Genomic DNA, 14,258 nt, shown 5'->3' on the forward strand with positions numbered 1-14,258 from the left:
TAGGTGCTCCTTTTCCTCCTTCTCCTCTTCCTTCCTCCATCCCATACTCCACCACTGTTTCTCCTTTACAGAGACCCTCATCTCCCCAACCACAGTATGAAGTCCACCCCCAAAACCTCCCTCAAACTGTACCCCCATCACCTTATCTAGGGCATGCGCTCCAGAATCCATATCTGCAGAATGCCAGTTACACCACACCTTTACAGAGAAGCCCTTCCCCAATACCTGGTGGGGAGGGGGCAATATCAGCGGATGTACAGGTGAGCCAGGAGGGTAGCCCATATGCCACTCTTGGTCTATCCAATGCTTTGATGCAGAACTCCCGCCTGCGTAACGCCTCCTACACGTCTCCTCTACAACGCAATGCCAATGTCTATACAAATGTCCTTTCACCCCCACAGGCAGCAGCCCTTCCTGCCCCCTCTTTACCCTCCTCCCCACACTTGTCTGTTGCTATGCTTAACTCCCAGCTACGTAATGCTTCCTTTGCCTCACCCCTTCAGCGACACCTCTCCCCCATGTCTCCTGCCTCTCCTGCCCCTCCTCCCACCACACCTCAACAAGGGACTATCAGAGGTACCTCCTCATTTCTCTCTGGTGGATTGCGGACTGCCCAAATTCAGGGATCCATGTTAAGGCTTCCAAGTGGCGCTTTGACAATGTCCCGGAGCCCTGTTGAGTCTCCAGTTACCAGTGATGTTGGAGGTGGGAGACTGTCACCCTCTATGCTATCCAATGCCCTGCAGAACCCAAGCCTACGACAGGCCACCTATCGACTTCCTGATGGCTCACTGATCACCAGAACTGAACCTGCTGAAGCTGCACCAAGTCCATCACCCCTCTCGTCCTCTATGCTGTCCTCTGCCCTGCTCAATCCCAATTTGAGACAGGCGACATATCGTTTGCCTGATGGCACTCTAGTAACCAGGGCAGAACCTACACCTGCACCCTCTCCTTCCTCACCTATGCTTTCCTCTGCATTGTTGAACCCCAGTTTACGTAAAGCTACATATAGGGTGCCAGATGGGACTTTGGTAACAAGAAATGAGCCTGAGCCCATTGCCCCTTCATCTTCTATGCTCTCCTCTGCTCTTCTCAATGCTAATGTTCGTAAGGCCTCTTATCGATTACCAGATGGTTCATTTCTAACACATCCGGTAGAGGAGCCACAGAATCCTGAGAGTACTGTATCATCACCGGGGCTATCTAGTGCCCTGATGAATGCGAACCTGCGTATGGCAAAGTTTCAGCTCCCAGGTGGATCATCATTGTTTTCACAGAACCAAGCTTCCACCTCTGCTCCCTCCGGTCCTAACCTTTCTAATGCAATGTTAAAGACCAACCTTAGAGGTGCCTCCTACAAACTTCCAAACACATCACTATTCAGGCAGCCTGGTTCTGCAGAAACCACTGAGTCACGCTCCCTTGACCTTTCCAATGCTCTTCGCAACCAGAACCTTCGATCTGCCACCTACCGTTTGCCTGATGGAACGCTGATGAACCGCCCTCAGCCCACTCCTGCACCTCGAACACTTGATCTGTCTAATGCATTATCAAAGAACCCAAACCTTCGTGGGGCAAATTACCGTCTCCCTGAGGGTAATATCATGACACGGCTTGGTGCCCCTAGCACCCCAGAACCTCGTACACTTAACCTCTCTGGTGCCCTGCAGAACCCTAACCTCCGAGGGGCCTCTTTCCGTCTACCTTCATCATATGCTGTAGTGTCACCCCAGGTCCAGGGATCTGGCCTTGGGCAGCACTGGGCACAGGGCCCCGGAGCTGAAGGCTTGGGACTGCAGCAAGATGTGGATGTATGGGGTGCAGAGAGGGTACTACCTCACGGGACAGTGCAGAACCTCAATAAGTGGTCGATGTATAGAGACGGGGAACTGCTGGACCCCCACAGCCTGATGGGACAGGGACAAGTGGGGCACGAACCAGGGGAGTGGAATCTCAGCAGGGAGGGAGAACCACAGGGGCACTGGTATGACAAGGTAAAAGTTTTGAAACATGACTCACACTACAGTTAGACACAATAGCTAATGTTTGGCACCATACTATAATTGTTTTATACCATGGTGTGGTTAAATACCAAGCGGCAACTGCAGAGAAAAATGAAGCCATATGTATTTTTGTATATCCACCATCTCAACCAAATATGTCATTTTGCTATTCAACTTGCTACTTCAGGCCTCGGCTGACAGTACACATAGCCATCATTTGTTCAGGAAAATCTTATATTGACATTGATTTGGGTACAATGGCATGGCTGCACGGCTAGCTATTTTTGTTGTTAAACATACCGTCAGATTATATTTACCATTTGTTTATCATGTTTACTGTTATTCACTTTGAATCTTACTAGCATAACATTAGCTTTTTGGCTAACTACTGAGCTGAAGGGCTCTATGAGCTGAGCGCACTAGAAATATCTCCAGTTGCCAAGTCGTATCTAAAGCCCCTTTTCCACTGGACAAAAAAACTCACTAACAGCAACTAAAATCTGGCTTTTGACTTTGGTGGGAAAGGTTACCATCAGCATTCATTCCCGGGATAAATGACTGCAGTAGTCACAAATATTTGGCTCCAGCGATGATGTGATGGAAATATGACACCCAGGTAGACATACTTATTTTTACCCCCTTTACAGCACAATGCAATGACATGCCATTACAAACTCTGGCTGTCACTGTCCAAGCAGTGCTCGAAAATTGTCCTTAATTAGTCGGCACCAGCACTGTCGCCTCACAGCAAGAGGGTTCCTGGTCGATCCAGGGTGTGGGAGCCCCTCTGTGCGGAGTTTGCATGTTTTCCCTGTGTCAGCGTGGGTTTTCTCCAGGTACTCCAGCTTCCTCCCACATGCGGGTTAATTGGTGACTCTAAATTGTCCATAGGTGTCAATGTGAGTGTGAATGGTTGTCTGTCTCTATGTGTCAGCCCTGTGATAGTCTGGTGACCTGTCTAGGGTGTACCCTGCCTCTCGCCCAATGCCAGCTGGGATAGACTCCAGCCCCCCGCAACCCTCAAGAGGATGAAGCGGTTAGAAAATGGATGGATGGATAGTCGGCACCAAGTTTGAAAAAGAGACTGATTAAGTCTCTTGTCTTACTGCTGATTAAGTAACACATATAAAGATGAAGTAACCACCAAAACATTTTAAACAAACAACTTTAGATTTTGATTGCAAAAATATAAATAAATGGTTAGTGTTTTTTTCTTTGGCAGGTGACCATGGTGTAAATGCCCTTCAAGGTGTCCATTAGTGGCTTAGTCCATTACTGGCTTAATTAATTCCTGATAATGGACACCTCTTCGGCATCATCCCTTACATGTGGTGTAATCTTGCAGTTGGAAGTGTAATGCTGGGTGAAAGCGAGAGGGAGTAATCAGAGGGATGGTAGCTCATTTGGAAAACATTTTTGTAATCAGAATATACAATTCCACTGGGCTAATAAGATAAAATGTCTAAAGCACATTTCCTTGGTGAGAGATGACTCTGGATACAATGAAGACTGGGATAATCCAAAAGAGAGAGAACTGATATTTCCACATGAGTGTGTGAATGTATTAGTGCATGTACACAGTGCAAAGAGCTTTGTACATGCATCATGTCCTCCTTTCTGATGCCTGTATTTTAGATGTACTCAATCAGAAGCCTGACCACGATGGCTCACCGAGAGCAACGAGAGGAAGACGGGGTGGAAGATATGACACAGTTAGAGTAAGTAAAGAAAATCACTCACACCTGAGTTAACTCTGTCACAAAGTGTAGTCAGATTTAAGGCAATCCATCACGTTAAAGAATGTATTCCATTTGGTTAATCATGATTTAAGGTAATAAACTGCAGCATAGGCGCTTCTAGCCCATTTTTGGGGGTGCTGAAGCACCCCTAAATTGAATCCCAGCACCCCTAAAATTTGAGAGATTTATTTATTTTTTTTATTGTAAATCCTTTTTAAGCTAGAAAAGTGTCAAAACCATACAGTACTTGTTTGCAACGTAATATTTTAACAACAAAAATACAGCAGCAACCCCCCTCCCCCCTTGCCTCAAAAATGGTTTGACCCACCCCATCCCTCCCACCTTTCCCTGACTCGGGCTCTGAGCGCTCTACCTGCACAGAGCCTTCCAGAGTGGCTGATATGCAGTAGTGGTGTAAGTACCTGGCTTAAACCAGGATAAGTGGCACATTTCTTAACTCCTACCACTCAATACCAACACATTATTATCATCACCAGTCCTCATTTTTGCTGCATTTAATTGTAGGTCACCGTTTATGTTGTTAGGTAGGAGTTAACTGACGTTTTTTCTAGCTAGGAAACGTTACAGGTGGTCAGTACCACTGTCCTCTGTTTGAATTGGAATGAGAGAAGCTAGCTGTTGTGTCATGTGCATGTGTTAATATTAAAGCCAAGGTGCTACTGACTAGCTAACTGACTGGATGCCCATTAACATTATAACTCCTATTGTGACAAGAAGGGAAAAGGCAGAGACAAACATTCAAAAAGTCAATTACTGTTAATGTGTTAATGTCACATGTTGTGCATTGCATTTCAAATAAAAGTCCAAAAAATAAGTCCAAGGTCCATTTTTGGTATTTTTGGTACTCACTATAGGGGGCTGGTTTACTCCAGAAACATACATACTGTTTATGTGTATGTTGAGGAGCTGCTGTATCAAAATGAATTATCCTCCTCCAGAAATTAGGGTTACGATATGTTTCTTTGATGATTCCAATCCATTCCTCTTTTGCTGTGGCTCAGCATTTAAATAACCTTTATCAGATTTGATGGTTTAGTCACAGACTTTCCCAAAAAGTGTTGTGCTTTTCTTTCACAAATGGGAATGAAATTGCGTTAAAATGTACAAAACAGTGAAATTTATCTTGCCTGGCTGGGCAGCTCTCTGGGTGCTCAGCACTCCTAAATCTCTGATCCTAGATTCACCCCTGAACTGCAGTCATGTTTGCCTTTTTCAGTGTATGGAGAATGAGACCATGCTTCAGCATATACAGTGTGATCAGTGGGCAGTCATCGTTATAAAGCATCAAAGACAGTTGTAGTGGTTGGCTATGCCTAAAGATTAGCACAATACTTAGTGAAGAAAGGCCAGATTTGAATTAAGCACAGTGGACACTGAATTTATCAAATACGGGATTGATTTTAAGATTATTTTATTTGTTTATAAAGCCATACATGGGCTGAACTTCTCTGCCCCTACTCTGACTCCCGACCTCTTAGATCCTTCGAACAAGGTCTTTTAACTGTCCCGCAATCGAGGCTGGTGGGTAAGGGAGATCGTGCCTTTGTGGTGGCAGCAGAAGTCCTTTGTCATCCTTAAATATCTTTGTCTTACTGCTTCTGTCCAGGGAGATGCATGAAGGGGCTGTCCTGCTGAACCTGCGGAAAAGATTTGAGAGAGAGATTATTTATGCAAGTATCTGAGCAGCACACACGTCCAACATACAAACACCTGCATACATAGACTCATTATACTATACCTGAAAATGTCTTGAACTTATGTATAAATCAGAAGTCAGATTAGTTCCTTTTGAGTTTGTGTTGATTTTACAAATCTATCTCTTTATCTATTTCTTTTTTTAAATTTCCATTTCTTTCTTTTCTTCTTCTTTTTCAGTCATACATAGGCAGCATTTTGGTGTCTGTGAACCCCTACAAGATGTACAACATCTATGGGACAGACGTGGTGCTGCTGTACAAGGGTCATGCTCTGGGAGAGAACCCTCCGTGAGTCATGTTCACGCTCAAATGTGGGGACAGTGAAATGAAAACAAACAAACAGAACGCTGTTGTCAGTATTATATTATAGCTGGTTAATATTGTATTTTAAAAACAAAACATAATAGATCCTTACCGTGTTCTGTTTGAAACTAGAAAGGAAGCCCACATGTTTTGAGTAAAGGAAGGAATGGTTCAGGTAAATAATTAAGGCAGGGCAGGGAAAAAAGATGGTTAGAAATACAGAGGATAAGGGTAGAAAAAAGGAGAAGACATGAAGTTTGTGTTCGTTGCTTTTATATATGTTTAAATATCTCAGCTTGATGCAGCTCCTCTCTCTTCTTCAGGCACTTGTTTGCCATAGCAAACGCTGCTTATTCCACATTGATGGATGCCAAACACAACCAGGTCATAATAATCAGGTAAGAGGCCGACTGTCTCCACACTCCTTAGAAAAATACACATTTATAATGACTTTCCATGTACCTGTAAACCCGACATCAAAGTTCACAACAATATTACTTCGTACAAACACGGTTCATCATACATTACATTGGATTCAAGCAGGATTTATACTTATGAGTTGACTGTATTCCATATCCACGGCGTAGGCTCTGCATGGATATGTACCCTGTACTGTACTCAACTATGTACTGAGAGACACGGCACGCTTATTGACCGCAACTGCAGCTATGGAAAGCAAAGCACTTTGTGAAGTAGTTCAATAAGACACGATACGTTACATACCCTGCGCTGTAGCCTAACGTGCACCTCCTTAGAAATGTAGGCCTAACTACATGTTGTGCTGAAGCAGACCTCCTCTTTATTTTTGAAAGCTGAAAACCGTTTCCCCTTAGTGGGAACAAAGCTTTTATTCTACAGATAAGAAACAATAACTTGTGAGGACAATAAAGCTCCCACCAAAAAAAGTATTTTAAGTCTTTTGTGTAATTTATTTTGGCTTCATATGAGTAGAGGAAAAGTCGGCTAGCTGCTAGGCTAATGTATGCAAGGGGAAATGTCATAGGCTGATGCTTATAATGTTAGCATGTTGTATATGTGGGGAAAATGTGTCCAGTATAGGACTTTTTGTAGGTAAACCTTGTGAGTTATAATGGAGCTGAATTTTGTAACGTTAAGGCCTTTGCACACTAAGTCAGTTTTTTTGGGATGCAGTTTTTTTAACCTGTCATCTGAAAAAAATGTTAAGCACAGAAATCTGGCACACAGATTCTGATGCGTTTTATTGTTCTATTGCTTGTGAAAATTCGCAATATGTTACAAAATCAAAAGACACATTTCCATCTTTGCCTCTCTCCACTGGAGTTACCTATCTGGCTGTCACATCTCCCTCCCTGTCTGTCATTTGGTATCTCAGCTGCATGAAGGAGCAGAGCTGTCCTCCCTCTCAGTCTGCGGTCCACATCATCCTCCACCTCGTAATCATCATCCACCTGAATATTACTATCTGACCTGTTGAAAGTGAGCTATCTGAGTTATGAAATGAGTCATTGGGCCCTGTCCCTCTGTCTTGTCACGTCTGTGTCCTGCAGCCACATTTTCTTCACTGATTCTTGGACATCTCCCAAGGCTTCTGATGGATGTGGAAAAAAACACAGATAATAGATGAACATTTTGGACTGAATGTGCAAACACGATTGACACAACATGAAGTCGTATTTATTTTTAGATGCGCGACAATGTCAGACAAAAAAAAAATGGACTCAGTACGCAAAAGGCCTTTACCCTTGTTAAATGTTGCTGTTGTTCCTGGCTTTATAGAGGAAAATTCTGCTAGCCTCTAGGCTAATTTATGCAACCTAAAATGTCATAAGCTCATGCTAATAACATTAGCAGGTTCTATATGTTGGGAAAACATGTGTAGTATAAGACAAATGGAGCTGAATTTTGTACTTTTGTTTAATATTGTTACTATTACACCATTATTTAGGGGTGCGTTCCAAATCACACTTTTCTTTTTACTTTTAGTAGGTACTGCAGCTGCCCTTAAAAAGTACGTACTGTTGCATGCAGTATGCACGCAATCAGGACATACTACTACACTATGAAGTATAACTATCAGCCTTTACAAAGTTTTTTTTTCTAACATAAAAATCTTATGTGCTGCAACAAGATATTTTTTGTGTGTGTATCATTAGGTTGGTAACGTCACAGGGTTTTGTAAGGGTTTAACCCTGGTATACGCAGTGTCCAAAAAGCTTCTTGGACAGTTAGGTTTCCATCTCCAGTTGGATTAGTGTTTGTAAATTCATGAGTGTCTGTCTGTGGTTTTCTGGCCAGCAAACTTAAGACAGAGCGCGCTCCGTCTATCTGTCACAGGCGCCCGCCCCGTGTCAGAACTCATCTCCACGCACAAACACACGTATAGTCATAGCTCTTTTACATCTAACTCAGATGTAAAAGCGCAGACACATATACAAAACATTCACACACTTTCACGTCAGTGTGCGCTTTTAGAAATTGTCCAGAAACAATCATATGAAATACACAAGCGCCCACACTCGCACACACCTGGAACACTCTAGCCATATTCGGAAGGAGACACCTGTAAGGAAAGCCCAGCCAGGTCTGGGCCAGCGGCAGATTATCTTTCAGAGGTGTGTGTGTCCGAGTGCATGTGTGTGAACTCTGTGTTTGTGTGAGTCACTGAGTGCGTGTTTAGGGGAAACTGAGGTCTGGTGTACAGTGACCAGTAATGGCCCGGTTTTTAGCTAACCAGCCCGTGAGTTGAAACCTTATGCTGGAATGTGGTCAAGGTGCTGGTGTCCCTAAATACACACACACACACACACACACACACACAAACTCCTGCCCCCCCTTTGGCCAAGCTTACATAATGGTGGTATTTAGCACTAAGCTGTTGGCAGTAATGAAGCACAGTGTGTGTGTGTACGAGCGTTTCAGGTGGTTTAACGCAAAAGTGGAATTGAGGCCTTGCCCGATGGAAGATTAGCTTGGTTTCACATCACGTAGTCAATTAAGCCAAATGCTCCACGAGCACCAGCAGGAAGGTGAGAAGGGTCATATAATGGACCATCTAAGTGATTAATAAAAGCTGCGTGTAGCGGTGCTCAAAGTGCGGATAATGTTCACTCTTAATGAGCTTCCACCTCCACTTTGCCTTTTAGCAAATGGATTATCAGCCCAGTGTGCAATGAACGTTCATCAAGGCTACAAATGAAGAATATTAAATACTAGCACTAGTACCTACATAGGTCTAGATCAGGGGTGCCAAACTCATCTTAGTCATAGGCAGAAGAACAGATAATGAAAGCTATTGAAGAAGCAGGTTACAGACCATTTACATATCTAAACTCTTGGTAGTACCATAGCTGTAGGGCGCCACCAAAAGTGTTTTGAAATAGAAGTCTGATACAGACTCTTTTGTACTGAAGCTGCTGGTTGACAATATTTTACACGATGTTCAATATCTTTAAAATTTGACCACAATAAGTATTAATTGTTTTTTCAAAGAACTGTATTCTGGTCGGGGTGGAAAAGCCTCTGAAGCAGCATTTCACATGAAGTAGGATACTCATTTAACCTGCTTCTGACAGCTGCACCTCTTAGCCTTCGCAACTGCTTCAATATTAGGTGTGCAAAGTCATCGAGTGGACCGGATTTGAGCCATGATTGTGTTCCTCAGGCTGAGCACCCCTGGTCTAGATGTTTTGGAGTGATTTATCGAGTGTTGGAGATATCGGTTGTAGAGATGTCTCCCTTCTCTCCAATATAATGGAACTAGATGGCACTCGGCTTGTGGTGCTCAAAGCACCAAAAAACATATTTGGAAAACTCAACAGCAATGTCTCTTTCCAGAAATCATGACCCGGTTACTCAAGATAATCCACAGACCTTGTTGTGAGCAGTTTCATGTAGGAACTACTTTCTTTCTAGCAAACTGCATCCGGCAACCGTATCACCATGCATCTGCTCATAGACGGGAGGTTGATGCTCGTGACAGCACAAGATGTAAACGTTAATGGCGTCCTCCTCGGCTGAGATGTAACCAGCTAGGTCAGTGGTGCTAGGTGAGCTAGCAGTAGATGCACCAGAGCAGGTCTGGAGGGCTCATAATGTCGCAGAGGATCAGAAATGTATTTTGGCCGTAAACCATTCAGTGCTATGAACTAACAGTAGTATTTTGAAATCACTTTGTAGGTGGATAGGAAGCCAGGGAGATTTCAGCAGCAGCATTATGAATTTTAAGCCAGAGCTGTTAAGACACTGTTACAGTAGTCGAGTCTGCTGAAGATAAATGCATGGACGAGTCTTTCCAAATCCTGCTGAGACATCAATCCTTTAATCATTGATATAGTCTTTTAGTAGGTGATGGGCTGGCTTTGGAGTGGCTGTGAAATTCAGGTATGAGTTCATGACAATATCAAGATCTCTGGCTTGGTCCGTGGACTTATGATTGTCGATTGAAGCTGAGCACTGGCTTTTAATCATTCCCCCTTGTCTCTGCAAACAACGACCCCAGAAAAGAAATCTCAGGTACACAGTCACATGAGGATACTGAGGTAGAAAACCATAGATAAATGTATCCTTTAAATTGACCATATTCTTCATATCTGTCCGTCCCTTTCCATGCTAAGTAGAAGCACACGTTGCTACGCGCTCATCTTCACAATATTTGTGGGTTTCAGACACGCACAGCAGTGCTGCGACCTCTTCAGCAGAGCACTGGGACAATTCATTATATATAATGTATCAGCTGCTGAGTCCTGTTGATGGGCGTTATCTCTGCCGACTGAGTGTGTGTTACTGTGTTTCAGTGGGGAGAGCGGATCTGGGAAAACAGAGGCCACCAAACTGGTCCTTCGCTACCTAGCAGCAATAGATCACAAATGCAATCTTGCGCAACAGGTACGCACGCATGCACACACACACACACACACACACACACACACACACACACACACACACACGTTCCTGTCTTGAAGGATGACTAATGCCTCTGTGCGTCTTTTTTTCCATGTCTCTGTGTCTCTGCCGGCTGCAGATTGAGGTAGTGGGGTTCCCTGCATGACTTGTGCTTTATATTTAACAGCTCATCTTCACATAAGGCCTTAAGAATTGATGTGTTTTGCTGCGGTGTGTGGCAATATTCACCAGAGATTTTTTTTATTTTTTTCTTGCTTTAGAAAATCAATCTAGCATCATTTAAGTCTCTGAGTGATGATCTGTGTTGAATTTCAAATGAGCATTACACAGTCTTTAATTAAAGGAACACCTAACCCCCTAAAATGATCAGTTGTATATCAATTACTCACCTTGTGTGACCTTCAACTCGTGTGGAAAACACTTCTGCATGAACAATCTCACACATGGCCGAGTAGCGCACATGTACTGTGTTTTAAATAGGAAGGTTTTAGCAAAAACACGTGTTTGGGAAGTACTGAATATAAGAATGAGTAAATGAGAGTTGGATAATGTTGCAGGAGTTATGTAAGAGTTTGTAAACAGATGTTTTTTGGTATAGTTTTGCTGTTAAACACCGACCCCTTTTTACTCCAGTTCATTAAGAATTCAGTCTGTTTTTGGATTCTTCGTTCACTGTGGAGGCTGCAAGAAATATTAAATTTTCTTCATGATTTCAAGGTAACACAGCGCGATACAGTGATTACATTTGCATGCACTAAATATGCCGGTTTTTGCCCTTATTCAGGAAAAGATAATATAACACTGTAGTGCTATAGAAAGAACCAGACGAATCTCTTTCAAAACGTCAGCTGTATTATTCAACTTCACAGCACGAGAACAGCACCAGTACAACAACACAGTTCCGTCACTTACAACCTTCCTCCCTCTTTTTTTCCCGTCTCTCTCAACTCTCCCCCGGAACCAATTATGTCCTTTTTCTCTTTCTCATTTTCTCTCATCTCTAAAACATAAAACATCTAAAACATATCTTATTGCTAAACAGTGGAAAAATCTGTCTTACAGTAATATTCCTACTAAGCTGTTTACATGGCTGATGAAAATGAATATTCCACTGATATCCCCGTTTACTGGGCTGCAAGGTTAGCGTTATCGCCTCACAGCAAGCGTTCAGACCTCAGGGAGTGGAGTTTGCATGTTCTCCCTGTGTCAGCATGGGTTTCCTCCTGGTACTCCAGCTTCCTCCCACAGTCCAAAGACATGCAGGTTAATTGGTGACTCTAAATTGTCCGTAGGTGTGAGTGTGAATGGTTGTCCTCGACCTGTCAGCTGCGATAGGCTCCAGAAAATGAATGAATGTTTAAATTCTTTTCCTGAGGTTTAGAGAAATGTCTCTGCACTAGGACCTGCAGCTTCCAGTCTAAAAATTTCAGTTTTCCTTTTCTCTCTGCTGTTACTCTGTTTATACTTTGCCACATGGATAACTGCAATCAGATGCGAAAAAAATGCAAGTTGCACCCAGCTACAGAACTTAATGGGTGTATCCTCTATCATGTCAAATTATGGAGAAGTGGAACGGCTGGAGCATCAAAATAGGATTTTTTTTCAGTTTTCCACCAGTTGCAGATGTGTTGGACTGTGTGAACACAGCCTCCCTTTTCATTCGTGGTGTTGTGATGTTTATGCATATTCAAAAACCTATTAATATCCATGTTTTTTATAAAGTTTAAAGTAGGTGTGCCTCCCCTTATGACCATATATGTGGGCTTTTCTTTCGGGCATCTCAACCCCACAGCCTTCAAACTGTTGGTGGGATGGTTTGTGAACAATGCATCCATGACAACACAGAGAGCCGATTGTAAACAGCCGACAAGAGGCCGTGTGTCACATACTACATGAAAGACCTCCATTGAGACACATGAATGCACTGTATACATGTCCAAAGAATGCTCCTAAAACCCAAATAATATCAGCATATCTCACATGTCCTAATCAGTGCCACATTCAGAATAAGGCTTAATTCGGAATATTACTGTGCACGTAACTTGATCACGGATATAGAATCAATCATTTTGGGGGTGAAGTTTTCGTTTAAGCTACTAGATTTTATATCTGCATTAAATAATGGCTGTAAACAGGCTGCTGTTACTGTCACACAGCTGATAATGGTTTCTTCATTTACTGTGTGTGTGAATGTTCGTAGATACTTGAGGCAGCTCCTCTGCTGGAATCTTTTGGAAATGCCAAAACTGTACGGAACGATAATTCCAGTCGCTTCGGGAAATACATAGAGGTCTTTCTGGAGGAGTGAGTATGAAATAGAACCAGAAAGGTTTACTCCCTGATCCCATCTCTTCTTTAATGATGTTTAAAACACACTTTTGTGTTTCCTCTGCTCTCTTGTTCACTCTGTGCTCTATGCTGTCTTTGTCTCTGTCCAGTGGTGTGATCAGTGGTGCCATAACCTCTCAGTATCTACTGGAAAAGTCCCGTATTGTCTTCCAGGTGACACACGCAGACACACACACAGGATGACACTTTATATCTGATACTTTTCTGTATCTGTATTTATTGCCAAGAAGGTTGTCACTTACAAGGAACTTCCTTTGGTTTTTAGCGCATACGTTAAATATACAAAAAAGAGAAAATAAAATAAGGCAAAATACTGAAACAATGTGGACTGGAAAAATTACATAAATACACAGCTTTTAAAAAGTCCTGTATGTGACAGTGTTAAATGTGTGTTTCTCTTCAGGCCAAAGATGAAAGGAACTATCATATCTTCTATGAGATGCTGGCAGGTCTCCCCTCGCAGCAGAGGCAGGCTTTCTATCTCCAGGAGGCTGAGACCTACTATTACCTCAACCAGGTAGAGACACAGCGCAGCACCATCATCATAATGTCCTGTGGAGATCAGGCTGCTCAGATCAAGTGAGCTTGTCACCCCAAACTACTGTGCCCTGTCTCTCTCTTTGTCACCATGAAGGGAGGGGACTGTGGGATAACAGGAAAGAATGATGCTGAGGACTTCCTGCGTCTGCTCGCTGCCATGGAGATCCTTCACTTCACCCCTGACGACCAGTCGGCCATCTTTAGAGTTCTTTCTTCCATACTGCACCTGGGCAACGTCTACTTTCAGAGATATGAGGTCGTGTTTCCATCTTTATTTTTATTTTGTTATTAATATTTATTATTTGGAGTCAGGCAATTCAAACACCACTGTACATGTGCTATATTCAGAATAGATGTTTGGTACATTTTGTGGAATATTTTGACCACCCAGATCATGTTTAAGGAATACTTCACCCTCCAAATGACAATTTGTAAATCAGTTACTCACCCAGTGTTCCTAAACTTTGTGAATTAATCTTTGTTTTTCTTGCATGCCTCCAGTGAACGAAGAATCCAAATCTGAGAAAAGTCTTGATGAATTGAAGTCATAGGCAACTGCATTTAACACAAGAGAGCTATATCAAAACATCCGCTTAAAAACTCTCACACAACTCGTGCAGTATAATCCCAGTCTCATTTATCCTGCTGTATTCTCAGAACTTCCCAAACACATTCATTTTTGCTAAAATCTTACTATTTAAAACTGAACTGGAGGTGAA

General features: G+C 42.8%; 1 protein-coding gene across 1 annotated transcript in view; it reads left to right on the top strand.

The window, feature by feature from the left end:
• Positions 1-3,641: 3,641 nt before the first annotated feature.
• The window catches only part of myo15aa (myosin XVAa), a 55,412-nt gene continuing 44,795 nt past the window's right edge, over positions 3,642-14,258 (top strand). Inside the window, exons 1-10 of the mRNA XM_033645343.2 lie at positions 3,642-3,724; positions 5,373-5,436; positions 5,642-5,751; positions 6,090-6,164; positions 10,542-10,632; positions 10,769-10,774; positions 12,851-12,954; positions 13,089-13,152; positions 13,403-13,516; positions 13,634-13,795. Of these exons, the coding sequence (XP_033501234.2) occupies positions 3,642-3,724; positions 5,373-5,436; positions 5,642-5,751; positions 6,090-6,164; positions 10,542-10,632; positions 10,769-10,774; positions 12,851-12,954; positions 13,089-13,152; positions 13,403-13,516; positions 13,634-13,795 (873 nt within the window). The remainder of the gene's footprint in view (positions 3,725-5,372; positions 5,437-5,641; positions 5,752-6,089; positions 6,165-10,541; positions 10,633-10,768; positions 10,775-12,850; positions 12,955-13,088; positions 13,153-13,402; positions 13,517-13,633; positions 13,796-14,258) is intronic.

Source organism: Epinephelus lanceolatus, chromosome 18 (assembly GCF_041903045.1).
Source record: "Epinephelus lanceolatus isolate andai-2023 chromosome 18, ASM4190304v1, whole genome shotgun sequence".
NCBI classification, from domain to species: domain Eukaryota; kingdom Metazoa; phylum Chordata; class Actinopteri; order Perciformes; family Serranidae; genus Epinephelus; species Epinephelus lanceolatus.